Genomic DNA, 27,039 nt, shown 5'->3' with positions numbered 1-27,039 from the left:
TTAATTAAGTCAATTTAATGGAGCCTTTATTAAGCAAGCCTAAGCTACTAGAGCTTTTGGAGCGTATAAAAATAGGACCTTAGCTACCGCACGACCTTATAGATCTAGAGCCTCTGTATGGCGACTATGATCCAAAGCAGCGTCGCCGACGTTGAGCCAAATGGGCTCTTCTTCAGCCGCCTACTTAATCGAAATTTTCCTCCGATAAGCCTCCCCTTAAGCCTCTGCCACCTATTAAGCCTCCTCCTCCTCCTTAGCCGCTTAAGCTTTAGAACCAACTGAATACAAAGGGTAGAAATACAAAGAAGGCAACGTTTAAAGTTAGCTTTGTAGAGCAATAATGGCAAGAACAACGGGCTCTAAATGGGTAGGAGGATTAATACTAAGCAGCGGATATTAGGTGGCGTACGGTCAATTAAACTACAAGGAAGTGGGTAAGGAAGAAGGACCCTATTACTACCTCTGGGGAGGCCGTAGGTAACGGCACAGCCTCCGCTAGCAGCTTAATTAACGTAGACGTTAGAGGAAGGTCCTTAGAGCCGCCCGCAGGTTGTCCTCTAGAGCCTCTAAAATACCAAACGTCTATACAAACGATTAACAAGAAAATAGGAAGAAGGCAGCAATAAGAGGTTGCTGCTTAACTAGAGGACCTTATAGAGTCGGTGGAGGAGCTAGTACAGGGCAGGAACCTATGGTCGCGCAGAGCCCGCAACCTCAAAAATATATAGCTTATTAATGAATCAATTAATTGCCTATATATTGCCTTTTATTTGAAGCTTTAAGAACGAATTTGATGCGTCTAGCGTTGAAATTCATATTCTGCCGATGGGCGGTGAGCCAAACTTCCTAATTAGGAAGGTGCAAGAACTTTTGTTAGGGACCTCCGTACTAGTTGTGAATGTCCTGGTTTCTCTAATTTGAATTCTCTGCGCTATTCAATGAAATCTCTCTAATTTCTTGTATGTCTTATGAATATATCATTCGCCATTCCTCCCACTCTCGAAGCTGCTCTTTTATTCTTGTCTTGGCCAACTGACAGCTTATATAGAAATCGTTGAGCCAACAATGCTAAGAGCTTCCAAATGACCGTCTAAACCTCAGTCATACCAATCGCCTATCAATGCGCAAGAACTGTACCTTAAAATGAGCCACAATAAAAAACAATCTATTATCCTTAAGCTTCCAGTATCGCAACAATAGGCCCTGGCGCCAGATTCCTATACCGTATCGTGAAAAATGAGGCGATGAAAGCCGAGCCGCCAGAGGTCTACGGCTGGCGCGTCTTCATGTTAGCCTGCTCCACCTGCTTCGGCGGTATGCTGTTAGGCATGGACATTGGAGCCATCGGCGGTGTGCTGACGCTGCCCGCATTCATCGCGTACGACCAATCCTTCCTCGCATACTCCGTGGTTAGCCCCGCAAGCTGAGACTACGTGAAATTGAACGACAAGCTGACTCGGTGGGAACATCAGGAAATACCACCTCGCGGCCGCTGGCCCTGCATCGCAGGCGAATCTGTCTGCAAACATAGCGTCGACGCTGCAAGCCGGCTGCTTTCTTGGCTGCTTCATTGCGTCTTGGGTTGCTGATAAGAGCGGCCGTCGCACAGCACTCATTGAAAGTAGCGCCGTGGCTTGTATTAAGTGCATCTTCCAAGCGGCAAGTATTGGGAATCCTGCTGTAATGTATATCGGACGGTAGATTTCTTCTCAGTCATGCATCAGAGGGGAGTGCAGCTTATAACTTTATTCGTGTAGATTCATAGCAGGAGTTGGTGTCGGCGGCGCTTCGATGGTGACGCCGCTGTATATTCTGAGAACGCACCACGAGCTATTCGGGGCAGCTTGACCGGGATCTACCAACTCTTCGTAAGTTGAGTGTTTCCACAGCAAAGCAATGGAAAGGAAAACTTCTGACAACCTCCAAAAACTCTAGATCGCAGCCGGGACCATGTTCGCGTTTTGGATCAACTACGGCTTTATCCTACATCTTCACGGCCAAACGACATACAGTGCGTCTTTTCCTTCTCTTTCCAATCTCTTCTCTATACGCTCATTGACTAACACTCACAACAGTCGCCCCCCTGACAGTACAAGCCCTTCCAGCCCTCCTGCTCTGCATCTGCATGTTCCTCTGCAACGAATCCCCCCGCTGGCTCGCAAATGCAGACCTCTGAGAGCATGCCACCGCCGTCCTCTCACGCGTGCGCGACCTACCGCCCACACAGCCCTACATCCAAGGCGAGCTCTCCGCCATCGCCGAGTAACTCGAGCACGAGCGCCTGCTCATCGGCGGCTCAGCCCTCCAAGACCTGCCGCGCGAGATGTGGACGATGCCCGGCAACCGCAAGCGGGTGCTGATCTCCACCGGGCTCATAATCTGCCAGCAGATGACGGGCACCAACGCCATCAACCCGTACGCGCCGCAGATCCTCGAGAGCCCGAGCATCAAGGGGACAGCCACGAACCCGTTCGCGACGAGCATCTGCGGCATCGTCAAGACGACCACCTGCGCCGCGTTCCTGCTCTTCGCCGCCGACTCGCTCGGCCGCCGCCGCTCGCTGCCGTGGACCTCGATCGCCCAGGACACCGCCACGTTCTACATCAGCCTGTACGTGCGCGTCGACCCGCCCGCCACAGGCCACGCGGTCCCGCCCGCCGGGTATGCGGCGCTGGTGTGCGTGTTCCCGCTCGCGGGCTGCTTCCAGTTCGGCTGGGCCCCGTGTGCTGGATCTATGTCAGCGAGATCCCGATCGCGCGGCTGCGCGGCTTGAACGTCGCGATTGCGGCCGCGACGCAGTGGCTGTTTCATTTCGTGGTGGCGCGCGCGACGCCGAATATGCTTGCCACGGTTGGCAAGGGCGGCTATGGGTATATGATTATTTCCCCCCTTTTTGCTTCTGTTTTTGATGGGTGAGGTTGTTGGCGGTTGCGATAGGTGCTTCTTGGTCTATGGGTCTTTCTGCTATTGCATGTTTATCTTCACCTGGTTCTTGATACCCGAAACTAAGGTCTTTCTCTCGAGCGCATGGATGATCTGTTTGGAGTCACCGAATTGGTCAAGAATATTGAAGAGGAAGGGAGAGGGGAACACGCTCATGCACCTCCTACCGGAATTGGCTTTGATGGGAAAGAAACGAGTAAAGCAACGCATAAGGCGAATGCCAATGAGCTTGGAAACAAGAAGAGTAAAGAGGAGACTAAGGAGGAAAAGCAATGGAAGGAGATGTGATAGTGAAGGAAATAAAGTAGGACATCAATATTTAGGAGTCGAAGTGGTGACAATTTGGGATTTGAGGACTACCAGAATTTGAGGAATTTAAAGTCGGATATTTCGTATTTGAAATCCACTGGTGGTGCTCTGGATAAGAGCACTCGGTGCAGTTATTATTTGCTAGTATTCTTGATTTCCGATGCGCTGGTTTGGAGAAGTTATGCTGAATTTGGGCATGGAAGTTGAGTGGACCAGAGAGGCACTTCGTGAAAGTGGATAACCCGGCCAAGTTGCAGCGAACAGAGCTGAAAGGGATTGGCTAGAATCTTGAGAGTCAACATAGTCAGGGGTCGGAGCTAACATTCTCAAAAGTATCCCAAGTGTGGATTGTGAATTACTCGTGCTTATGATATTACACGCCCAGCAGGCCAATCTCCCAATGTAACAGTCCAGTATGCGCCGCAAGGGAATGACCCATAACGCATTCGCCCAAATGCCATCATGCCACCCCAGTGTCTTCATTCGCAGTTTGCGCCTCAATTTATGCCATCCTATTCTTTTCCTCATTCAATCGTTCATGCGTCTTTGACAGGAATTTCATCTTCTAGAGAAGAGATCAGCACATCACACAACATTTAGGTGGGTCATGGTCGTCAAAGTCCACTGGTGGTGAGGGAGAACCGCACGCGGGGGTTTGGTTTCCGTGACATGTACGAGAGATGAAATGGTGGGAGTACCTTCCAAAATGCCCTTCTTGACTAGCTCTTCCGGATTGGGTCTGCTCTGCAAACCCTTCTCGAGACTGTCGGCGCGCATATGACGCTCGAGTTCGCGCTGGTGGCCCTGTAGTGCGGGAGCCGCGATGGAGTCGGGAAGGATGTTGCCTGTGGATTGCCACCCTCTGAGTTAGCTTGTGCCTTATACGGAGGCGCTGGAGGACTGTTGCAAGTGCTTGTGATGAACTCCGCAGTGAGTAGAGAGTAGTCCAACGTACGTTCCACCAGCGTCTCCCTATCCGGACGATGTGCAAGCCCCTTCTTCAAATTATCCGTCGCACGCTGTCTCTCCAGTTCAAGCGCCTTCGATTGCAATGCCCTATATATTGACCTCTCAGTCAGCCAAGCTGTTGTTTGTTTCCTACTAGCTCACTCGAAGTAGGGTACTCACGGTGCAGCATTTGTGTCCAGCAGGATATTTCTGTTCTTCAGATCTTGAGCGTCAGGCCGATGCGTCAGATGCTTCTCGAGCGAGTTGCGGCGCTGGATGCCCTCGCGGACGGGTGAGATGGGTGTTTCGTCAATGGCGGGGGCGACTTGGGTTTCGGCCATGGTGCACACTTCCGAAGCTGGGTATACGTGGATTGGTGGAAGAGGTATATATGTTTCTTGTAGTTTGAGTGTAGATGGACAGCTATGTAGATGTAGCTTTGAGGAGATGGAGTGAGATCAGCTGGTGCGGCGAGCACTGCTCGTCACCTTTTGCTAGCACAAGGAGGGACTTGTAAGAGGGGCAACAAAACAAGCTGCGCCCCACTTCTCGGTGGGCGGGGACAGACTTTTGACGGGAACTCCTTATCGCGAAACACCGAAAGTCACTCCAACGTCCATCTCCATGACCTTCTGTAATATATCTTGCTGCTGGCACCGATGAACACGTGTTTGGTGGTACTTGTCTATTAGGGTCCTGCCGGCTCGACACTTAGGCATCGGAATGCTAATGAAACCGTCACGAGAGATGGCATTGCTCCTACCTGATCTGAAATCTGTCGTGATCACATCCCCGAGATGCAATCATAAGATGTAATTAACTCGACCATTCAAATGATGGGAGTCGCTAAAGAACGCAGGTCTCGTACGGCACGATAGACGTATTCTCAAAGAGCTTGGCAGTTGCCCCGTCAACAGGAATAAGAGGTTTCATTTTGTAGCCTCAGGACTTTTTCCTACCTGGAACTCAAACTCCATACCCACTGATAAGCAAGCAGTATAACCAACAAGTTTTAAGTAGCCGTTGAGTGCCACTGAAGAATTCGATCCTCATTACACTCGAAACGTTCTGCGCCGTAGCGTAAGACATCCGCCCAGAAAAGAACCGCGTCCCATACCAAGTGTCACACTCGAAATAAAACCGAGGAAAAATAAGACAAACAGCTAGGTGCTCGTTGCGCAAGCCATGACAATTTCCGTCTTCCATCCTTTCTTTTCAGCAGTGGATGTGCAGGGCACCAAGACTGGGCCAGGCCCCATTTCCATCCTTCCTAGTGCGCAACCTCCACAATCTATGTGCGAAGTCATGGTTGTGGTGCCTTTCCACTCGGCGCAGTGATCAGCTACATTGGCCAGAACCGGCGCAATGAGATGGGTGCAGGTGGAAGGGGTGGGAGTTGGAGTGGTGGTTATAACTGGGGTTGTAGGGACAGGATATAGCTGGGTGTACTCTCGCTTGTACCCACGACTGGAGCAAGAAGTAGCCGTAACTTGGGTAATACCCCCGATGGTAGTGGAGGTCTGGCAAGCCTATAATTGTGGGATGTGGTGTTAGTTCCGAGATATCAAGAGGATGGATTAATATAAAAGGTCTCGGTAAGAAGAAAAGGGGAAGGAATACGAGTCCAACACCATAGTATTTGGTCCCCAGAGCACAGCCTCCGCAGTCGGTGTATTCAGTCAGAGTTTTCGTGTTGGCATAAAAGGTGCAGTCGGTATCAACGGAGGGCAACTTCATCACAGTGTGGATGCAGGTAGGTTCTGCATCTGGAAGGGGGGAAGCGAAGCTAGGGAAATCAGCGTATGGAATCAACGCTCAACCTGAGATGAGCTGGCAAGATTCCGATGGGGTTGCACTCACACAATGACGAACAGTGCCTCAAAGGCGAAAAGAGAAGCTGGGAACTTCATCGTTACAAGCGGGTTATGTCAGATGTTCTCGGAAACTAACAATTAATCAAGGAAGGTGCAAGCCTAATTATTTGAGTGGTTTTTGTGTTTGAATGATGTGGGAGGTCTCAGTTGATGGGGAAGAAAGAGGCGGAAGGAGAGGAAATGTGGCCTTTTTTGTGAGCACTACTAACGTAAAAGAGTGAAAGGAAGAACTGGAGGCCTATGGAAAATACTTTTCCAAGATCATTCCGTTCCGGTGAAGATTAAATATTATGTTCCCTTTAATTTATCCTACTAATATCGACCCCTTGGCCGACGCTCTTTCACCGCAGCCAGTCGAGACCCGAGCTTACACCTATCCAATAACCGGGGAAGCAGGTCAACACCACTAGAGCATTCTACATACGGGCATGAGCTAGAACCGTCCTAATCGCTCTTTCCCGTCATCGGTGGAAATTGTTGAATTGATGGCCCGCATTGGTAGGGGTTCTGGACACACAACAGAGCGCAAGGTCAATGCGAAAGCTTAGAAGAGTCAAGGCAATGTACAAGCTTTCTAATCGATCGGCACAGACTCCGCTTGTACCCGGGGAGTGACCTCGGTATGCTATTACGATAGTGTGACCGAGCTTTAATGATGCTGGGCCTGGCGGCTAGGACGGGAAGAAGCAGGCCTCAGTTTGGAAATAAACTGTGGATAAATTTTCGCTGGGGCCGGAATATCGTTAAACTTTATTGTCGCACATAGTCGGAGGTCCTTGATCCTCGTACAAGAAGAATGTAAGGCACAGATTTAATGGGACTTGTGAGACTGCTTTTTCATGCCAAGGATTGAGCGAGGAAATGTCTACAAAGAGATGGGGCTGTAATCGATTTGCGGGTTTAATCCTTGAAAGCATATAGTTGGCGGAAATTTGGAGATTGTACGAAGGTGCTCGGTTTTATTGACGCATAAGTGACATCAAAACAATCAACCCAACTACCTATACACCACTAATATAAACCACAAACCCCCTTAAACGCCTGCTAAAACGCACCAAAGGAAGTATAACTATAAGGGTTATAAGTCGCGGAAGCTAAAAACTAAAGTAATATAAGTTAAGCCTTATAAATTGAGCGTTTATTATAGACGCGTATCTCCTTAATAATACTTCTTAAAATACGACTATAAAGCTCTTTAATACTATTGGTAAAAGGGTAGCACTGGCGCGAGTAGGATCTGGCAATACATACGCCCCTCGCGTCCAACAGGTCTAGACCACCGTGTCCGGCAAGTAGCTGTATGTCCTCTAAACATCTCGCTGTATAGCGGGAGGAAAAGTTAGCGGCAGATTGCGTAGGCTGGTGAATTTTCTTCCATTTAGTGAGAGCGCGTCATGTCAGAGGCCAATGGGGCCGTTGGTATGATGAATGGGGCGGTTTGGAGCAGCTTGAGTGTTTCTTCCGTCTAACTCTTGTAACGCACATTTAGTTAACCAGATCTTTAATAAGTTATCTCAAATACTGCCGGTGGTTTAGATCCGCTAGGATGGCTAACTTTCTGCTTTTTAAACACAGGTTGCGATGTTTCGTTCGGTTAAAGTAGACTCTGCTCTGGGCGTTGACGCTTGCGTTGATTGAAGAGTTGTGGTTCGGGCATGACAATCATTGACCATACAATCGCAAGATTGTCCAAGGTATGAAGATGGAGGTGGGAAGCGGCGCGTATTTTGCGCAATGGATAAAGCTGGATTGCGCTCTTAGGTCTTGGCGGCGGTAAATGACACGAGACTGTTGACAATGGGGTCTGATTATGGGAAGGTTAGCGCGAACTGGTCTCTACTGCAATTTCAGGAGCGCGATGCTGGTCCGGAATAACTTCGGCATTCCCCGTTGTTGCCGAACACGCCAAGAACGTTGCTAAGCTATTGGCCTCTGCACTTGTAACGTCTGACAAGGCAGACAATACTGAGGCTGGAGGAGCGAGGATTCTCCTCGATAAACGCATTGGGGACGCGAGACTACTGTCTGTTGGTTTAAAATTCACATCCCTCAGCTTCATCCCTATCAGATTATCATGAATGGATCGGCTGGCGGACACTTGGACGGGGTGATTCCTCCAGCCGGGTTGACAGTCCTCTTCGATCCCCATAAGCCGTTTCTTGAGTGAGTTTTCTTCCTAGGTCCGATATATGTTCCGCTGAACAACAAGTATCATATTCATTCACGGATTCACCGGTCATCCCGAAAGGACATGGACTCACAAGAGAGGAGATGTGAGGCGCCGAAATGAAGACAACGATGGCGAATTGGTCGAACCGCCTTCCAAAGTTCGAAGACTCAATCCGTTTTCGAGGTCGCATCATGAAGGCAGCTCCAATATTGCTGTCTATTGGCCGCGAGATCTAGTTCCAGTAACCATACCGTACGCGCGGGTTCTGACATACGGTTACGACACGCATGTGAGACACTGTTTTGGTCCTCCTGTGAGCAGAAATACCGTTTATGATATCGCGTGGGGTTTTCTGGTCGCTCTAGAGGCTGAACGTCGGCTAGAGCCTTCGAGACCGGTATTATTCATTGCACATAGCCTGGGAGGAATTATCGTCAAGGAAATGCTTCGACGGTCGAGTGGCTGTCACGGGGGCCAAACTCATCTCCGCGGCGTTTTCGACTCTACAACCGGAATCATTTTTTTTGGCACACCGCATGGCGGGGCCGATCCCCGTGGCTTTCTTCAACACATTGCAGAGGCAGTTATCAAAGCTGCCGGGATTCGCGTTAACGAACAGATCGTCAACACGCTCTTACCATCGGCAGAACGTCTAAGGGAACTGAGAGATGAGTTTAGTCCGATGGCTCATCAACAAGATTGGGTGATACATTCGTTCCAAGAGGAGCTCGGTATCATGGGTCTCAACGGTCACAAGGTACGTTCGCTCCCATGTACTTCTTCTCCTGCTCATAAAGTGTTCAATAGGTTGTCGAGGATGCATCATCCTATCTGAACTTTCCGTCTATCGAAATTACCGAGCACATTGGACAGAATCACATGGACATGTGTCGCTTCACGGGACTTGATGATGTCGAATACAAGAAGGTCGCCGCCGCACTCCATAGAATGACAAGGATGGTCTTCAGGCAGGAGAGGAGAGGAGAGATCCCCACTCTCAATGAAGAACAGAGACGGACGCTAATTGACTCAATGGGATTCGACCAGATAGATGCTCGTCAGATGACCATCAAGAGAGCGCACGCCAAGACATGCAAATGGCTACTGAAAAAGTCCGAATACCTAGACTGGCTTGATGCCGTTAAGCTACACGAACATCACGGCTTTTTGTGGATTAAAGGGAAGCCTGGAACTGGAAAGTCGACTATGATGAAATTCGCTCTTGGTAATTCCAGGAAGATGATGAACGACAGAATCATCATCTCCTTTTTCTTCAACGCGCGAGGAGCGGACCTGGAGAAGTCCACGACCGGGATGTATCGATCGCTGTTGCTGCAACTCCTCGAGCGACTTCCAGAGCTCCAATGTGTCTTTGACTCTCTCGGATTTGCGACGTGGAATAGTAGTGGGCATCACCAATGGAGCGTCGAATTACTAAAAGATCTCTTCGAACAAGCTATACAAATGCTGCGGCAGTCCTCCGTGATGTGTTTCATTGACGCCTTGGATGAATGCGACGAATGTCAGATTCGGGACATGGTGACGTTTTTTCAACATCTAGGGGAACTCACCGTCTCAGCCGGGATTCGATTTCAAGTCTGCTTTTCAAGCAGACACTACCCACATGTCACAATCAGGAGAGGCCTCAGTCTGGTCTTAGAAGGACAAGAGGGACATATTCACGATATTACTAGCTATATCGATAGCGAGTTGAAAATCGGGCGTGGCAGGCTTGCTGAGCAGGTCAGAGTTGAACTTCAAGAGAAGGCATCTGGGGTGTTTATGTGGGTTGTCCTCGTGGTGGACATATTGAATAAGGAGCATGATGGTGGCCGCATACACGCGCTTCGGAAAAGACTCCGAGATATCCCTAGCGATTTGCACGAGCTCTTCCGCGATATTCTGACACGAGACTACCACAACAGAAACGAACTACTACTGTGTATTCAATGGCTGCTCTTCGCAAGACAACCGTTAAAGCCGGAGGAATTGTACCTTGCTATTCTCTCCGTCGACCCTCAGGACCTACCAAGATGGGATTCCGATGAGATTGGGATAGACACCATTAAGAAATTCATTCTTAATTCTTCGAAAGGCCTCGCCGAAATCACAAAGTCGAAGACTCAAAGCGTTCAATTCATCCACGAGTCAGTGAGGGACTTTCTCCTTAAAGAAAACGGGCTAAGGGCAGTTTGGTCTAGCCTCGGAAGCAACTTCCAAGGACAAAGCCACGAGCGACTAAAGCAGTGCTGTCTCAACTACATGAGCATCGAAATCGCTACCCATCTGAACATCGACACTCCACTTCCGAAAGCATCATCGCAAGAAGCCGCAGCCCTCCGGCTGTCGGCAGCTAAAATGTTTCCGTTCCTACAGTACGCTGTACAGAACGTTTTGTACCACGCCGATGCAGCAGAAGGGGGGGGGGTCAATCAGAAGGATTTTGTTCAGAGCTTCCAGCTTGCCGATTGGATTAACCTGGATAACCTCTTCGAAAGACACGAAATACGCCGACACACTCCAGATGCGAGTCTTTTATATATATTGGCGGAGAGCAACATGTCAAACCTCATAAGAGTTCACCCATCCAACCTATCCTGCTTCGAAGTAGAAAATGAGCGTTATGGGCCACCAATTTTTGCGGCGCTAGCTACCGGGAGTGATGAAGCTGTCCGGACATTTTTAGAAACCCAGGTGGAAATCCAGCCCCAAACGTCTCCGCTTTATGGCCTATGCAAACAGTACTACCAGGATAGAAACAAACGGACCAATTTTGGACGCGACTTCACATTCTCACCGCAAAGGAGTGTTCTCTCTTATGTGGCAGAGCATGGCGACGAGATACTCCTTACTTTTCTCTTATCTCAAGGAGAATGTATGCTAGACAGCAAGGACAAGAGCGGTCGGACGTTGCTATCATGGGCCGCAGAGAAGGGGAACGAGCCGATGGTCAAGCTTCTGCTGGCCAAGGACGGCATCGACCTGAACTCCAAGGACAACACTAAATACGAACGGACGCCGCTGATGTGGGCCGCGATCAAAGGGCACGAGCCAGTGGTCAGGCTGCTACTGACGAAGGACGGCGTCAACCCGAACTCCAAAGACAGTAAATACGGACGGACGCCGCTGTCGTGGGCCGCAGAGAAGGGGCACGAGCCGGTGGTTAAGCTGCTGCTGGCCAAGGATGGCGTCGACCCGGACTCCAAGGACATTGAATACAGACGGACGCCGCTATTGTGGGCCGCGGAGAAAGGGCACGAGCCGGTGGTCAAGCTGCTGCTGGCCAAGGACGGCGTCGACCCGGACTCCAAGGACAGTGAATACGGACGGACGCCGCTGTCGTGGGCCGCGGAGAGGGGGTACGAGCCGGTGGTCAAGCTGCTGCTGGCGAAGGGCGGCATTGACCTGAACTCCAAGGATGATGGATACGGACGGACACCGCTGTTGTGGGCCGCAAAGAACGGGTGCGAGCCGGTGGTTAAGCTGCTGCTGGCGGAGGATGGCGTTGACCCGGACTCCCAAGACAAATACGGACGGACGCCGCTGTCGCAAGCCGCAGAGAGGGGACGCGAGCCGGTGGTCAGGCTGCTGCTGGACAAGGACAGCGTTGACCCGGACTCCAAGGACACTGAATACGGACAGACGCCGCTATCGTGGGCCGCGGAGAAGGGGCACGAGCCGGTGGTAAAGCTGCTACTGGCCAAGGACGGCGTCGACCTGGACTCCAAGACCTTTAGATCCGAACGGACGCCGCTAACGTGGGCCGCGGAGAACGGGCACGAGCCGGTGGTGAAGCTACTGCTGGCTAAGGACGGCGTCGACCCGGACTCCAAGAGCAAGAGCGAACGGACGCCGCTGTCATGGGCCGCGGAGAAGGGGCACGAGCCGGTGGTTAAGCTGCTGTTGGCCAAGGACGGCGTCGACCCGGACTCCAAGGACACTCAATACGGACAGACGCCGCCGTCGTGGGCCGCGGAGAAGGGGCACGAGCCGGTGGTGAAGCTGCTGCTAGCTAAGGATGGCGTCGACCCGGACTCCAAGAGCAAGAGCGGACGGACGCCGCTGTCATGGACCGCGGAGAACGGGCACGAGCCGGTGGTCAAGCTGCTGCTGGCCAAGGACGGCGTCGACCCGGACTCTAAGGATAGTGAATACGGACGGACGCCGCTGTCGTGGGCCGCGGAGAGGGGGTACGAGCCGGTAGTCAAGCTGCTGCTGGCCAAGGACGGCGTCGACCTAGACTCCCAAGACAAATACGGACGGACGCCGCTGTCGCGGGCCGCAGAGAAGGGGCACAAGTCGGTAGTGAAGCTACTACAGTCGCGTGACGGTCTGTTTTAATAACCTACATTTCTACTTAACCACCTCCCCGCCCACCTGCTGCTGACCATTTCCTTGTATACTACTTTGAGGTGGCAAATAGAAGCCTTTAGAAAGCGGAGAACATTGCTTAGTCGACGGTGATGTGAGTGACGTGTTTGGAGGTATTAACAACGGTTTAAGGCGGGGCGCGAAGCGCGACGCTGTACCACTCGTGTATCTAAAATTAGGCCCATGGAGAGGTCCACTGATACCCAACTAGTATGCAAGGCGATCTGGCTTCAGGAAAGTATTCGTTCTTCCTCTGATAAAGAACGTCGTTAGGAATAAATTTCTATCTAAAGAGCGTCCTATCTGCTTCTCATCTACTTCATCACGGCGAATGGTAACCGCCCTTAGGTCCTTCTCATGAGAAGCCGCCTCTCAGCTGGCATAGTCCGATCCGGCTCCATTGGGGATAGCTCATATGGCGCAGAATCGATACTGGCTGGCCCTGACAGTAGGGTCCTGAAGTGGCAATAGATGATGCAGGAAGACTGGTCCAGTGGAGACACGGATTGACCAAAGAGATTCACATCGCTCCAATCCGGACCTGAAGACGTTACAAAGGCATGCACGCATGAATCCGCACTACGCAACCAGCGAGGATCACCGTCGTTTGACGCACAACTCGAGAGCTGAGCGGAAATCGGCACCTATGAGGTCATAGGTATCGATTTCCTTATACAATTGCTATATACACTTAATCTTTAAAGTTGAGCTGCTTAATATAAGGAAGCTAATACTCATCTTTCTACAGAATGATTATATATCGATTGAATCTATGTAGGTAACACGCATACTTTTGATTCTGGTGTTTTGGTGTACTGCGCACGGTACAATTATCGTAGGACACTAGAGCTGTGCCCCTACACTTAAAGGTCCGTTCAAGGGAACAGCCAGTAAACCAACAGTAGCGTCCTGCCATCAAGTGATCCGTGCACTAGCAAAATAACAATTGGGCATCCCAACTTAATCCAATTGGTTCTATTGGGCTGGATCTTATCGATAACCGTAGGACAAACTGTACTGTTACAAGGGATACTTTGGGCGTCTAGGAGGTCTATGTCAGGGGGCCTGGAATTTAGGAATACGAAGGATGAAATTTAAATCAACCGTCCTCGCCATAAAACTGTTCGGGTCAGCATCCCAGACTGACAGAAGCCCTGGTCTACCCATCGAGGTACAAGCTCACCTCTTCCTGTATATGTTTAGCCGCATCTACTGTTAGTAAGTACGAGTTTTGACCCAGACACTAATAGGCGGTGATAGGAGGAGTAGGTGCCTGATTATCTTACATTCTTGCTAGGCTTGAGTTAGACAGAGTAATTAATACGATCATAAGTCACGCATTAAGAATAATTGGCCGTAGCTGCTGTGACTGTAGTTTTGCTTCGTGATATTTTTTAATGTTGCCACCAGGCTTAATATGCAGACTATAGCTAATTGGACAAACATATAACGCTCCTGGCGTCAGCATAGAAAGGAACAGGAAACGGCCCGCAACGCCTCCGAAAAAAATGCATATTGATTCTTGTTAGCAATTACCAGAAACCCCCTTAGACTTTTCGTGCCGCATTCAACTCAATCTGTGCCACTTGAACTTTTATCATGCTAACTACTACTGTTCGTAATCGAAGCAGCTTACGCGTCATCGTCACCAAGGCGGAGAGTGCCCTCGCGGCTAACACCGTTAGACCAGAATCCGCCTAGATCCAAGCTAGTCTCAGGCATTTTTGCGTGGGTGAGCAGGAGCCAGAGACCGAAGACTACTATAGCAAGGATATCCAAAACGGCATAGGCGATGATCTCACAGTCAACCGACATCTTCCGAGCACCACTCGCGATTCCCCAAACGCTAGTATTATGAGCATTAACTTCTCTAAAGCAAAAGGGATTACTCACATGGGATACACCGTCCAGACGATGATGGTAAATGCTGTGATAGCGACGAAAAATTGGCCGACCTTCGAGCCCTTGGCCTTTGCTTGCGCGCGTCCATTGATAGCCAGGTGCCAGACGACGACAAGGTATGAAATGCAGCCAATTGCATACCATCCCCACTTCTGCGGCGTGCCTTCAGAGCCGAAAGCTGCAAACATACCCGCCAAGGTCATAATGACATCGGCAATGATGGCTATCAACAAGTGTGCACCACTCAGTCCGGCCAGCAAGCCCAAATCAATAATAATAAGAGGTGTTGTCAAGCTCCAGCCAACATATCTTGCCCAGAAGACTTGGCGGTATACATCATGGAAAGTATCTGGGACGTGGTTGTGGGAATGTCGGACGCGGACATGGTTGTATGAAACTCCGTGGCCAGTAGCCATGGCAAAGTATGAGAGAGAAGCGAAGATGGTGATCAAGGTTGTGATGACATAGTAGAGGCGTTTAGACTTCAGGATGTCAGCCTTATGTTCCAGAGCTTGGCCATACCAACAATAAGATATTTGAAGGGGATCAAGAACAGGGCTTGAGGAAGTGATTGTAGCCAATGTGTTGAAGGGTGTTGAGGAAAGTGAGTAAGCCTTCTTTGATCGACGGCTAGAGGTTGATATGGAGCCGTAGGTAGATGAAAATGCTACTTACCACAGGGACTCTCCAGGACATACCCACAAACGTTATAGACGAAATGATCATGATCACAAAGACAACCCATAGTGCTGTCTTTCCGCTATGGCCAGCATGTTGGTATTCCGGAAGATCAGGAACCACAGTGGGAATTGGAGCAGCGCTTGAGGGGGTCGAGGTCGGTACCATTATATGACTGGTCTTTACCAGAGCCTGAACGAGGTCGACAACCATGGTGGTATTCTTCAATGAAACGATTAAGTTGTGGACAAGAGTAGTTTTGATGATTTCGATGCTCAAAGAAAGTTGGAGAGGGTGAGAAGGTTAATAAGGATTGGAAAATGAGGAGAAGCTCCAGGTAGCACGTAAAGATGATGCAGCTAGCAGCTGGTTACGTTACTGAAAGCTCTCAAAAAGCCTTGGAAAATACAGCAGGGTTCTCCTTGCAATATCTCGTACGTCATTCTCATGACTTTGTGTATCACTGTATACAGCTCGTGCTGTTTTCATTGGCTCCCGCCTGAAGCTAAAAATCGAAGCATGATCCATCGCAGCTTTGCCTTAATTCGTGAATCACAAGGCACGTCAACGGGAATTGCTGTAGTCCTATGTACTCACCGACGACGTGTTTACACACCATCTCCAGGCATCCGCCCTTCCTTTTTAAAGAGATCGGATGCCTGGTGTTCATATAGGAGGTGATGTAAAAGCAACCTGATTCCATTCTCAAAATCCCATGGAATTTTGACGATGACGAGGGCGATGTGCCTGACGATTCCCCGCATTCTCTGACCAATCGACTCCTGCGGCCAACGTCGGCTCTCCTGCACAGACCAAAAAATCCTGTCGCATTTCAACCCCGAAAAGAAACCGCACATTAACATAGAAGACCCGACACGGCGTCTTGTAGACAGCTGAAACGGTGTATGATTTCAAAACAGGAAAAAAAAAGAAACCGCTTCATGGGACTCGCCGTGACCTTCACTTGGCTGCAGAGCGTGTCAAGGTGGCACCGTGCATTCTAGCAGATCGAGCCTGCACGCTCACCAAAAACGTAGCGCATACCCACTCTTTCCGATTTCTCTCTCCCTTGCGTGCTCTAGATCAGTAATAGCGATACGGATTTCCGGAGATACGGTCCCTTCATTCTCTGTTCAGACACAATGGTCAGACGGACTATTGAGAAAAGCTTGGACAAACCAAGACACTCTTCTCCTTTTCGAATCTTAGAAACACCACTCACTACCTCTGGGCACTCCACCACTCGCTGCGCCTAGGAGAGGGCTAAATCATGAAACATAATGCCCCTCGAAAGGGTTAGGGGGATGAAGTGGCCGGCGCGGACAAAATAGATTTTACACTGGATCCTTCTGCAATTTAACAGCTCTTCAGCTCCCCATTACCCTTCCAGACGCGGCGATAGAGCCACAGGAAGCCACCCGAGTCGTCGCGCTACCTAGTCTTGAGAGCACAGATGTCGCCCTGGATGTGTCGAGGCTGTCTACAAGGCTTCTTTCGGAAGGCAGTGGTAGGAGGCGCTGTCTATGAGGCTGTTTCGCAATCGCATTACTGGGGGAAAAAAAAAGGAAGACTGCCGCAGCTTCGAGTCGCATTCGCGGAGACCGTCTTGTGCCATTTAATGCAGGGTAACAGGGGTGCCTATCTCTGGGCTAGCTGACAAAAATGGATCAAGGAAAAGCATCGTTAGACCACAAAACCGCGAAGAGAAGCCTCACGGCTTGTCTTTTGCTGGGTGTCTTATTTTGCGACAATAAGTTATGTCAAAGCAAGCTGCAAGCAAAGTTTTAAGCAACGAAAAAACTCTTTAAAGCGTATGATGGGTGGGAATGTCAGTCTGCCTGGCTACGCTTAACTTGATGGCTTGAGGGCTGGCCATCAAGGTACTCAACACCAAAATTCCCACCCACCCACCGGGCTCCCCGTTATCACCCTCCTCCACCATGCGATCTCTCACATCTGCTTACTGACAGGGCTTAAGACTCCAATCCAGCAAGGTACCCACATTTTTACACAACTACCACCTCATCCCCAGCTTTCCTCCTTCCTTCCTCCTTCCTTCCTCACCCCCCTCAGCTTAGTCTCTGCCACCGACGAAGTCCCTTGGAGCCGCCCACCCAAACCCAGTCTCTATTGCAGCGCCGGGTTGCTGTTTGACCACCGTGCGACCTTAACAATATAAATATTGTCCGTTTCGTAGCATTACGCCGATATTTGGCCCAAGATATATGCCCGCTTCCTACCCATTGCATTGGCCGTCGCTGAATCGCAAAAGCTATGGCTGGTGCAGTAGAGATTGCATACCTGGTCGCGCGCCAGGCGGCAGCCACAAATGAAAATTCCACCAACGATCTTACCGGAACACCCGGTCACTGCGACTCCAGCAATGCGTATGACGGGAAGTTGGGCCTTCGAATCTCTGCAATTTTCGTGATCTTGATCGGGTCTACTTGTGGTGAGTACGCTCTCAGAAACTTCTTACACCGCAACTAAATGCTTTTAAATAAAGGTGCTACTTTCCCCGTCTTTGCGCGACGGCACAAGGGCCTTGGGATCCCCGACTGGACTTTCTTCGTAGCAAAGTACTTCGGGTCAGGAGTCATTATTGCAACCGCATTTATACATGTAAGCAGCTATATATCTCGTGCATTCTCAGGGTTCGACTTGCTTATAGATATTAGTTACTCGCTCCCGCCAACGATGCACTTACAGACCCTTGTCTAACAGGACCCATCACAGAGTATGCTTGGGCCGAGGGCATTGCTCTTATTACAGTGATGGTTATGTTCTTTCTGGAGCTAATGACAATGCGATATGGGAACTTTGGCGACCACGACCACGACCCAACAGTCACTGACCACCATAATGACAGTAATCATGATGAATTGGATGTTGAAAATCGGAAGCAGTACGGCACAGTAGAACGCGCTCCTTCCACTCATCATACTCCAGGAGATGATCATCTCGGCCATGCGAGAGAGCATATAGACAATGCTGACGTCGATCCTCACTGGACAGAAAGAGGAATACTCCCTGAAACCTACTCTGCCCAACTGACGGCAATCTTCATCCTCGAATTCGGCGTTATCTTTCATTCGATCTTCATCGGCCTGACCTTGGCAGTTTCCGGTGCAGAGTTCAAAACATTGTATGTCGTGCTCGTATTCCATCAGACTTTTGAAGGACTTGGTCTTGGATCGCGACTGAGCAGCGTTCCATGGCCAAAATCCAAAAGATGGACACCATACCTCCTTGCTATCGGTTATGGGATCTCTACGCCTATAGCCATTGCTATCGGTCTCGGGGTGCGCGACAGTTATCCACCGGGATCGCAGACCACTCTCATTGTCAACGGAATATTTGATTCGATAAGCGCTGGAATCCTTATCTACACTGGCTTGGTTGAATTGATGGCCCACGAATTCATGTTTAGTCCGTACATGCTGAAAGCGCCCATTAAGGTCGTTTTGAGTGCATTTGGGTTGATGTGTCTTGGAGCAGGTAAGCTTATTCGTAACACTACAATTCTTGAAGCTGACAAAATCATAGGATTGATGGCCTTACTTGGAAAATGGGCTTAGGCTAGTATCCACCTTCTTTTGTTTGGAATCAGCCTGATTGTAAGCTCGGACACCTTGTACCCCCTAAACTTGGCCCCGTAACCCAATCGGTCACCGCCACTTTGGAAGCTATCTACACCCAATTAAATTAAATTGATCATTCACCCCTATGTGTTATTTAATATATCGACCTTGGCCTTTCTACCTAGCGCCTTTTAAGGTTTTAATTTTAGCTCCTTTACCCTTATTTTAGCCTCGTCCTTCTCTACCTCCTTTATATCTTTCTTAATTAAATTAATATTTATAAACTTTATATTTAAGTCTATAGCTACTTACCGATAAATCTTTAGGCCTTTAAAGTTCTTAAGCTATAACTATAAGCTATAGATTTAAGTATTTTTATATATAGCTTTTATAATAGGTTATTTGTAACGTGGCCCGCCTCCACGTCGCCATACGGCCAAAAAGACTGAGAGTGCTTGCGAACTTGTCGCAAGCGCGGCGGGACCTAATATATATACTCTTACATTATTTAAGTTATTAACTTACTTTTTATAAAAGTAATTAGGTTTTTTTAATTAGGTATATACTTATTATAAAGGCTTTAAATTATCTAATATATACTATAAAGCCCTTTTTAAATAGCTATAATATTGTAAGAGTACATATATTAGATCCCGCAACTGTCGCGATAGATTCGCGAGTACTGTCCGTCTGTCTTTTTAGCCTTATAGCGACGTGGAGCAGGATACGTTACAAATATTAAGCTAATGACTTCTAGTTTACTTAAAGCTTAAAACCTTATTTAGAGTTTTATTTTTAATCTATAAAGATTTAAAGCCTTATATAGATTTTATGGATAAATATTAAAAGTATACTACCTGGATTTAATTATCCTTACTATCCATGCAACGTTGGTGTCTTACTGCAGGTGGTCCGTGCGGAACACCAGAATCAGAGCTGCGCGGAATTCCGTTCTGTAGGAAGGGCGATTGATAGAACGCCTATCCCAAACGAATCTCTACCAAGGATTGAGTGTAGATATTAAAACATACACATGTTGAGCTTTATATTCCTTATCACGGCTCTAAGATCCTAACGATCTAATGCTGGAGCTTATCGATAAGAATAGGACACGAATCAACGTTGCAAGGGATAGGAGTTAATTGCTGGTGTTAGTGTATAATTCATCGTGGCTTCTTGTAACGTGGGTGATAGGGTTATGACGGCGATATAGTTATGACGGTCGGCTACTACCGCCTTCCTGATGTAGATGGAACACCAAAATACTGCCGAAATACTACCTTGGGTCGTGCACGACCCAACAGGGCATTTTGGTAGTATTTCGGCAGTATTTTGGTGTTCCATCTACATCAGGAAGGCGGTAGTAGCCGACCGTCATAACTATATCGCCGTCATAACCCTATCACCTACGTTATTTAATTAATCGCCAAAAGTTAACGAAGGGACGTCGGACGCGCGCGCAGCTTCTGAATCGAATTCGAATTTGCCAGCTTTAAAATCAGCAAGAGCCCTTTATAAGTTCTGCTCCTTTTGATCCCTATTGAACAGTTGGTTGCGTAGAAAGTGGGGGGACAAATCGGTGGTTTGATTTTGGTTTGGTGGCCGGGTTCAGGGGAGCCGAGTTCTAGGGGTCCGAGGTACAGTACCTTAGAGGATAGATTGTCATTCCTAAGTACGTACGAATTACTACGGTATCAAGGTTATATTTTATGGGTGGGTCGCAAGCAGCCAGGGCCCCACAATTCATTACACCTCTCTATGTAATTAATATACGTTTATTCATACATCTTCAGCTAAATCTCTTTAATATTTACCAACAATCATTAATTGCAAAGCCACCTTTAACCCCTGTATGCACCTATGTACCCGCCTCACCCACAAATTATAACCCTGATACCGTAGTAGTTGTCGCCGTACAAATTATAGGATAGGTATATGCACTAATCTCGCTGAAAATTTTTACAGCTGAAAGCCTCGTGTTTGATACTCTATGACTCCTTCCCAGAAGGATTCTCGGGCTTGGCTGCATAACCCACAAATTGAGTCATCCGTGCACCGTTGGACGATCTGTGGGCTGACTTTAAAGCTTAAGAGCGGAAAACCTGAAAGTGCCACCGTTCTTTTACTGAAAAAGCTGAACCGCCAACTCTGTAATGTCCCTCTTGACGTTGTGGCCAATCTTGACAGCTGCTTCCGGCCTCTTTTTTACGCTCTTCGCATCCGGACCAGCCCTCGCACACCTCACCCAAATCTCTCTCCACGGATACAAGCAACTCGATAAAGATCAACTTTATGTAGACAAAGATGGGACTGCGACTGCAGAAAGCCAACGGACCTTCCCTTCCAGTAGACTTCAAACAACCGTACTATCGATTTCATCACTTGCCGGAGCTTCGTTGGCTCTTAGCTCTGCTATTTGTGAAGATTCAAGTCGCTCAAACAAATATGATTGTATCGAAGCATTAGAATGGCTCAACTTTGCGGCTTTAGTGAGTATTTACTTCTTCGTACTCAAATGAGCCTCAACACCTACCTCTTATCCCAACTGCAACACATTTCGACTAACACCCGTTCAAACATTCCAATATCCTGTTGTTTTCCCGTTTCCTTGGGTTTGTAATGAACAGTGGCTGTCATGAATATGGAAATTTGCAACCCAATTGTGCCGTATAGCGGTCAAGCAGTCACCACTTGACACAAAAGCGATCTTCATTAATTGCAGCATGCTAACTTGTGTACAGATCTTTGTATTCATACAGTCATCCACCATCACACTGACAAAAGATCCCCTGCGCCGGTTTGAACTCACAATTAATAGTGCCGCAACACAAGCTGTCTTACTCGCCGTAATGTGCCTTCAGCAAAACGTTTGGGAACTAAGCCGTCCACATCAAGACTTCGTGATTGGAGAGATAATTCTATTACTAATCGGATTTTCGGTATGCTTAACATTTCCCCGAAGACCAGAAGTGTATCATGCTGGGAAGGTTGTAGATGGTCAGTGGACCGTCTCAGCAATCACCCATCTCTCGTGTTCGTGGTGTACACCTCTACTAGCACTTGCCGTATCCAAAGGACACCTCAGTTTGGAAGATCTGCCTACAATGAATCATATAGCCAGGTCAAGAGAACTCCATGATTCTTTCAACAAAAGAGGGCGAAAGGGTAAACTTGCTAAACTCGTCATCATCTCGCATGCACCAGCCATAATATTGCAACACGTAATTACCTTAATAGATGCCGTCATGGCATTTATGCCTCAATATTGTTTCTTTAAGCTCTTGAGGGCTCTCGAGAATCAGTCGTCCGATGTTTCGGTAAGTATAACTGCGACAACCTGGGCAGCTGGATTAGGCCTATCTATGCTGCTTCTGAACTTTGCTGGTACGTTGAAAGTATTGCTTAACTATGATATCATCTGTTGATCAATTCTGACCATTTACAGGGACTTACATGTGGTAAGGCCAGCGTCATATTTTCTTCTCTCTCGCATTCCGCATTCTTGGTTTACCATAAAAATATAGGTTCACGAGCCGCAATCTTATTCATGTACCTCTCCGTGTGCAACTCTCCGCTCTGATTTTTGCGAAATCACTGCGCCGAAAGGATGTCAAAGGTGTCCAAAGGCGCCAATCTGTAGCAGCTAATATCGACGGAGAATCCCCTATGGTTACCGTCGATGGTGGCGGTGAGGTTGAAGGGCATAATGAGCCGGAGGAAGACTTACGCAAGACTCGCCAAGGAACTATCAATCTCGTTGGTTTTGATGTAGCTAGAGTCGCGGATTTTACAATATTCCAGAATTTCTTTCTTCTGGTCATCGGCAAGATGGCAACATCGTTCACTTTCCTAGGCCTCATTATCGGGTAAAGCATTTCAAAGCCATCAGAACTACAGTACTGTAAATAGACTAATTCGAAATAGGTGGCAGGCACTACTTGCAGGTATTACAGTGCAGCTCATAACATTTCCCCTTAATGCTCATTATGCCAAAAAGTATACTGGTGCTCAGGTGCGTTTGGTCTGCTTGGGAGATTCCTTAGAATCTTTTTCATTGATACATTACTCCCGAGCGACGTTTCATTTCCTATACTTTGCTGAAAGAATCCCGTCTTGCTCTCAAACATCACCTTACATTAATTTCCTTCCTGTTAGCATATGCTACTACCTAGGACTTGAACTGGACTAATTTGCCTTATACTTCTTAGACCGATCTCATGAATGCTCGCGATAGGAAACTCGCGGTTTTAAATGAAGCTCTTTCCGGAATACGCCAAATTAAACTTTCGGCACTAGAAAACCGATGGCAGGAGAGGATTCTGGAAACCCGCGAGCAGGAACTTAATAAAATATGGGCAGGGTATCGTGCTGATTGTGCCCTTATATTTTCGTGGGTCTTAGGGCCCGTCCTACTCTCTGCCGTCTGCATTTCAGTATATGCAATGATACATGGAAGTATCTCGGCATCGATTGCGTTTACAACAATCAGCATTCTAGGGCAAATTCAATCAGACATGGCCTGGGTTCCGGAATTAATCATGCATGCCATAGAAGCTTGGATCAGCTTGGAAAGAATCGAGGCATATTTGAATGCTCCTGAAAAGATTAATCGCACTGTTCCTGGAGAGGCGATTTTATTTAAGAATGCGAAAATTGCGTGGCCCTCAGATGATGACGTTAATGAAGGGACCTTTGTCCTAAGGGATTTGAACCTTGCAATTCCTAATAATGAGCTGAGCGTTATTTCTGGACAGACTGGTTCAGGCAAGAGCCTTTTACTGGCCGCAATACTGGGCGAGGTTGATCTTCTAGGTGGGTCGATAACAGTTCCGAGAGCTCCTTCTCCCCACGAGAGGTATGATATGAAGGCAAACTCATCAAACTGGATAATCCCATCAGTTCTGGCTTTTGTGAGTCAGCAACCCTGGATAGAGAATTGTACCTTCAGAGATAACGTCCTATTCGGGTTGCCCTACCATGAAGAGCGATATAGAAAGGTGCTTTCTGCTTGTGCCCTGGATCAGGACCTTCATCTCTTAACCGATGGAGATATGACAGAGATTGGCGCCAACGGGATTAACTTGAGCGGTGGACAGAGATGGCGCATTACCCTCGCTCGAGCACTGTACTCAAGAGCTGGGATACTGGTCATGGATGACATTTTTAGTGCCGTCGATGCCCATGTTGGCCGTCATCTTTTGGAGAATGCCATAGCGGGTGAACTTGGCCAAAACCGCACAAGGATCGTAGTAACTCATCATGTCAGCTTATGCCTCCCTAAGACGAAATATGCCATCCACCTGGGAGACGGCACGGTGGACCATGCAGGGCTGGTGGATGAGCTTCAAAAGAGAGGCGAGCTCCAAGAACTCCTCAAGGATGAAGAACAGGCAATCTCCGAGGAGGAAGACTGCATTCCGCTCTCGGCACAAGAAATGGTCAAGAAAAGAACATTTTCTGTCAGTTCTAATCATGGTCCACGGCGAACTTCTGCAAGCAGCAAAGAGCGTATCCGTAGGAGTAGTAGACTCTCTCAACGTCGGATGTCTACTTTCAGCTCAAGATCTCATCAGTTCGATGATGGTGAACTCTTAGTTAGCTCGAAAGCTCCTCCTAAGAAGTTTGTTGAGGAAGAGACAAAAAAAACCGGACGTGTATCTTTCTCAGTCTACTATCAGTATATGGTAGCGGCTGGTGGTGCATGGTTCTGGTGTGGGATCTTCGCTATATTTGCATTCTATGAAGTGGCTTATCTCGGACAAGTAAGCTAGTTTCACGTATTAGGAAGCTATACCGGCTATATCCTAGCTTTTCGAGTTCGAGCATACGTATGCTAACCTTCAATAGTTCTTCTGGGTTGCAGTATGGACTCGAAGCTATAAGGCTAAAGAAACACTGATGCGAATGGTATCAAATCCTTACCCTTTTCAGGCGTTCACTGTTCCCTCCTTTCACCTGGATAGCATGGATCCCGAGCTTCAGTATTACCTTTCTATATACTTCGGGATTGCATTGTTCCTCTGTGTGGAGGGTGCTTTGCGATACTTCATTGTATACTGGAGTTCTATTAACGCGAGCCGGAAGCTCTTTCACGACTTCACGTATGCTGTTCTTCGAGCTCCATTGAGATGGCTTGATACAGTACCTCTGGGCCGGATTTTGAACAGATTCACTAGCGATTTCAAAGTGGTCGACTCTGAACTGAGCATAGCTGTGTCGATGGTGCTCAATTTCTCTATGAGAATCGTTGGCATCACGGTAGCAGGGTAAGCATATATATTTTTACTTGTTAAATTTGCGAGATAGGGATTACAGTCAAAACTTCAGATCATCTGAAGTTCGATTTCAGCACTCGAAGCATTTGCAAACTCACCGTGCTGACCTATCGTAACAGACTCATGGTCTCGCCCTACGTGATTGTCTTCGCACTCATCCTATTTGCGGTAAACGGTCGCTTCGCATTTTATTTCATGCAGGGCGCTCGTGAGGCTAAAAGGCTGGAGAGTGTAACAAAAAGCCCGGTATTTGAGCTTTTCGGGACTGCGCTGACAGGCTTGAGCACCATTCGCGCCTTTTCAAAAACGGACGTTTACATAAATAATATGTTTGAGAAAATCGATGCTCACGGCCGGTCGGTCTGGTACATGTGGCTATTCAACCAATGGCTTGTCTTTCGGCTTGGAGTGCTTGGAGCCATCTTTACTGCGGCGATGGCCTTCCTCGTCGTGTCAGTGCAAAATATTGGTGCTCCGCTTGCTGGATTTGCTTTGACTTTCACACTTCAATACTCCGAGTCTGTTATGTGGGTACTTAGACAGTTCGCAACCGTCGAACTGGGCATGAACGCCACGGAGAGGATTCTAGAGTACTCTGAGCTCCCGATCGAAGATCCCAGCGGCGCTGACCCACCTGCTGCATGGCCTACAGAGGGACGACTTGAAGTGACGGACTTGGTGATTGGCTATGCTCCTGACTTACCTCCGGTACTTAAAGGCCTCACCTTCAGCATCAAGCCAAACGAGCGAATTGGTGTGGTTGGACGAACTGGAGCCGGCAAATCCTCACTCACACTCGCGCTCTTCCGTTTCCTCGAGGCGCGCGAAGGCAGTATCATCATTGACGGGGTAGACATCTCCAAAATCAAGCTGAAGGATCTGCGAAGCCGGTTAGCCATTATTCCGCAAGACCCGGTCCTCTTCTCCGGCACTGTCCGCTCGAATCTTGACCCGTTCGACGAGCACTCAGACAGCGAACTACGGGAAGCATTGCAGCGTGTCCACCTGACTCCATCTTCATCAAGTCCCTCAGCGACCGCTTCTTCGTCCTCGTCTACTGTCGGTGTCACTGAACCTGGACGGGCCTCTCAATCAAATATCAACCCCTTCGCCTCTCTCTCCACTGCCATTGCCGAGAGCGGGCAGAACCTCTCCCAAGGCCAGCGACAGCTGCTCTGTCTCGCGCGCGCGATTCTCTCACGGCCTAAGCTGCTGGTTCTTGACGAAGCGACTTCGGCCGTTGATAAGGCGACCGACGAGCTCATCCAGCGCAGCATCCGCGACGAGTTCAAGAATAGCACCCTTATTGTGATTGCGCATCGGCTCAGCACCATTGCGGATTTCGATCGTATCCTGGTTATGGGTGAGGGCAGGGTCATCGAGTATGGTACGCTGAGAGAGCTGTTGGAGATGAGAGGAGCATTCGGAGAGTTGGTGGGTAGGAGTGGGGAGGAGGAGCTGCTGAGGGAGGTGATTTTTAATAATGGTGGAAGGTGAGAGGCAACGATTGAGAGGCTAAAAACTGCGGCGTAATTTGTTAAATTGTATGGAGCTCGGAGTCAATACTTGAACTGTTTCTTTCTCTCATCTTGCCTTCTTGAGCACACGTCTGAAAGGAGTGAATGGCCGCTGTCTGCTATGGCGCCCGGCTCTGGAAAGGTTTACCCGACAAAAGGGTTAGCGTGGGCGGACTTTAACTTTGACCTCAACGATCTTGGCCGGACATATAAACGTCATTACCTCCGGCCGGACGAGAAAGGCAAAACTCTCTTCCAAGGCATCGTCATGAGTGTGAGATATTGTTAGTAAGTTGTGAGAGCATTTTCACAAAGAATTCCTATCATAATGACTAAGGTATACAAACGTTGCAGGTCATAAACCACAAAGAAGAGACAGTTTTTCAAACCTCCAGCCAGGACACCACGCCTACAATTGGTATATGACTGCTTAAGGCCGAATCCTAATGATCTATACTAACCACAGCCCAA

General features: G+C 48.5%; 8 protein-coding genes across 8 annotated transcripts; 5 read left to right on the top strand and 3 right to left on the bottom strand.

Moving 5' to 3' along the window:
• Positions 1-1,244: 1,244 nt before the first annotated feature.
• On the top strand, positions 1,245-3,231 carry K441DRAFT_683328 (uncharacterized protein; the record flags this gene model as incomplete). Its single annotated transcript, XM_067651679.1, has 8 exons — positions 1,245-1,378; positions 1,473-1,697; positions 1,758-1,794; positions 1,936-2,011; positions 2,076-2,089; positions 2,273-2,706; positions 2,742-2,870; positions 3,084-3,231. 8 exons carry the CDS (start codon positions 1,245-1,247, stop codon positions 3,229-3,231), a joined length of 1,197 nt encoding a protein of 398 aa, XP_067510263.1.
• K441DRAFT_2672 (uncharacterized protein) lies at positions 3,090-4,054 on the bottom strand. Its single transcript, XM_067640854.1, has 3 exons — positions 3,951-4,054; positions 3,575-3,814; positions 3,090-3,518 (listed from the first exon to the last, which is right to left on the bottom strand). Exons 2-3 carry the CDS (start codon positions 3,778-3,780, stop codon positions 3,263-3,265), a joined length of 462 nt encoding a protein of 153 aa, XP_067510262.1. The 5' UTR covers positions 3,781-3,814; positions 3,951-4,054; the 3' UTR covers positions 3,090-3,262.
• On the bottom strand, positions 3,577-4,948 carry K441DRAFT_650220 (uncharacterized protein). The gene is made up of 4 exons (XM_067647000.1): positions 4,381-4,948; positions 4,208-4,308; positions 3,951-4,097; positions 3,577-3,817 (listed from the first exon to the last, which is right to left on the bottom strand). Exons 1-4 carry the CDS (start codon positions 4,539-4,541, stop codon positions 3,789-3,791), a joined length of 438 nt encoding a protein of 145 aa, XP_067510261.1. The 5' UTR covers positions 4,542-4,948; the 3' UTR covers positions 3,577-3,788.
• A 3,058-nt stretch (positions 4,949-8,006) lies between these two features.
• Positions 8,007-12,097, top strand: K441DRAFT_2614 (uncharacterized protein). The gene is made up of 4 exons (XM_067640821.1): positions 8,007-8,237; positions 8,284-9,001; positions 9,052-11,459; positions 11,770-12,097. Exons 1-4 carry the CDS (start codon positions 8,149-8,151, stop codon positions 11,930-11,932), a joined length of 3,378 nt encoding a protein of 1,125 aa, XP_067510260.1. The 5' UTR covers positions 8,007-8,148; the 3' UTR covers positions 11,933-12,097.
• Positions 12,070-12,585, top strand: K441DRAFT_531740 (ankyrin; the record flags this gene model as incomplete). The annotated part of the gene is made up of 1 exon (XM_067642216.1): positions 12,070-12,585. A coding segment is annotated over one exon (516 nt), but the record flags the coding sequence as incomplete, so codon positions are not given.
• Positions 12,586-14,102: 1,517 nt separating this feature from the next.
• On the bottom strand, positions 14,103-15,619 carry K441DRAFT_650218 (family A G protein-coupled receptor-like protein). Its single transcript, XM_067646999.1, has 3 exons — positions 15,193-15,619; positions 14,509-14,999; positions 14,103-14,461 (listed from the first exon to the last, which is right to left on the bottom strand). The coding sequence occupies exons 1-3, from the start codon at positions 15,406-15,408 to the stop codon at positions 14,248-14,250; spliced, it is 921 nt and encodes a 306-aa protein (XP_067510258.1). The 5' UTR covers positions 15,409-15,619; the 3' UTR covers positions 14,103-14,247.
• Positions 15,620-17,469: 1,850 nt separating this feature from the next.
• K441DRAFT_531779 (ZIP zinc/iron transport family) lies at positions 17,470-18,773 on the top strand (the record flags this gene model as incomplete). The annotated part of the gene is made up of 4 exons (XM_067642219.1): positions 17,470-17,647; positions 17,702-17,817; positions 17,874-18,693; positions 18,742-18,773. 4 exons carry the CDS (start codon positions 17,470-17,472, stop codon positions 18,771-18,773), a joined length of 1,146 nt encoding a protein of 381 aa, XP_067510257.1.
• A 2,156-nt stretch (positions 18,774-20,929) lies between these two features.
• Positions 20,930-26,548, top strand: K441DRAFT_672389 (ATP-dependent bile acid permease; the record flags this gene model as incomplete). Its single annotated transcript, XM_067650546.1, has 9 exons — positions 20,930-21,265; positions 21,518-21,773; positions 21,894-22,160; positions 22,222-22,234; positions 22,301-22,642; positions 22,701-22,788; positions 22,985-24,538; positions 24,624-25,042; positions 25,171-26,548. The coding sequence occupies 9 exons, from the start codon at positions 20,930-20,932 to the stop codon at positions 26,546-26,548; spliced, it is 4,653 nt and encodes a 1,550-aa protein (XP_067510256.1).
• Between the last annotated feature and the right edge of the window lie 491 nt (positions 26,549-27,039).

This window comes from Cenococcum geophilum (genome assembly GCF_001692895.1).
Source record: "Cenococcum geophilum 1.58 unplaced genomic scaffold K441scaffold_1, whole genome shotgun sequence".
NCBI lineage: Eukaryota > Fungi > Ascomycota > Dothideomycetes > Gloniales > Gloniaceae > Cenococcum > Cenococcum geophilum.
Note: the sequence above shows the minus strand (reverse complement) of the source record. Positions and strands in the feature narration are given on the sequence as shown.

Coding starts and splice junctions, on each gene's coding strand:
- K441DRAFT_650218 (XM_067646999.1), bottom strand. CDS start 15,408: ATGGTTGTCGACCTCGTTCAGGCTCTGGTAAAGACCAGTCATATAATG. Junction 15,000..15,192: donor TGTCCTGGAGAGTCCCTGTG/GTAAGTAGCATT, acceptor GACATCCTGAAG/TCTAAACGCCTCTACTATGT. Junction 14,462..14,508: donor GTCTGGACGGTGTATCCCAT/GTGAGTAATCCC, acceptor TCATAATACTAG/CGTTTGGGGAATCGCGAGTG.
- K441DRAFT_2614 (XM_067640821.1), top strand. CDS start 8,149: ATGAATGGATCGGCTGGCGGACACTTGGACGGGGTGATTCCTCCAGCC. Junction 8,238..8,283: donor CCCCATAAGCCGTTTCTTGA/GTGAGTTTTCTT, acceptor CTGAACAACAAG/TATCATATTCATTCACGGAT. Junction 11,460..11,769: donor CCGGACTCCAAGGACATTGA/ATACAGACGGAC, acceptor GACTCCCAAGAC/AAATACGGACGGACGCCGCT.
- K441DRAFT_2672 (XM_067640854.1), bottom strand. CDS start 3,780: ATGAGGAAAAGAATAGGATGGCATAAATTGAGGCGCAAACTGCGAATG. Junction 3,519..3,574: donor CTTGGGATACTTTTGAGAAT/GTTAGCTCCGAC, acceptor AATCCCTTTCAG/CTCTGTTCGCTGCAACTTGG.
- K441DRAFT_650220 (XM_067647000.1), bottom strand. CDS start 4,541: ATGGCCGAAACCCAAGTCGCCCCCGCCATTGACGAAACACCCATCTCA. Junction 4,309..4,380: donor CTGGACACAAATGCTGCACC/GTGAGTACCCTA, acceptor GTCAATATATAG/GGCATTGCAATCGAAGGCGC. Junction 3,818..3,950: donor CAAGAAGGGCATTTTGGAAG/GTACTCCCACCA, acceptor TCTCTTCTCTAG/AAGATGAAATTCCTGTCAAA.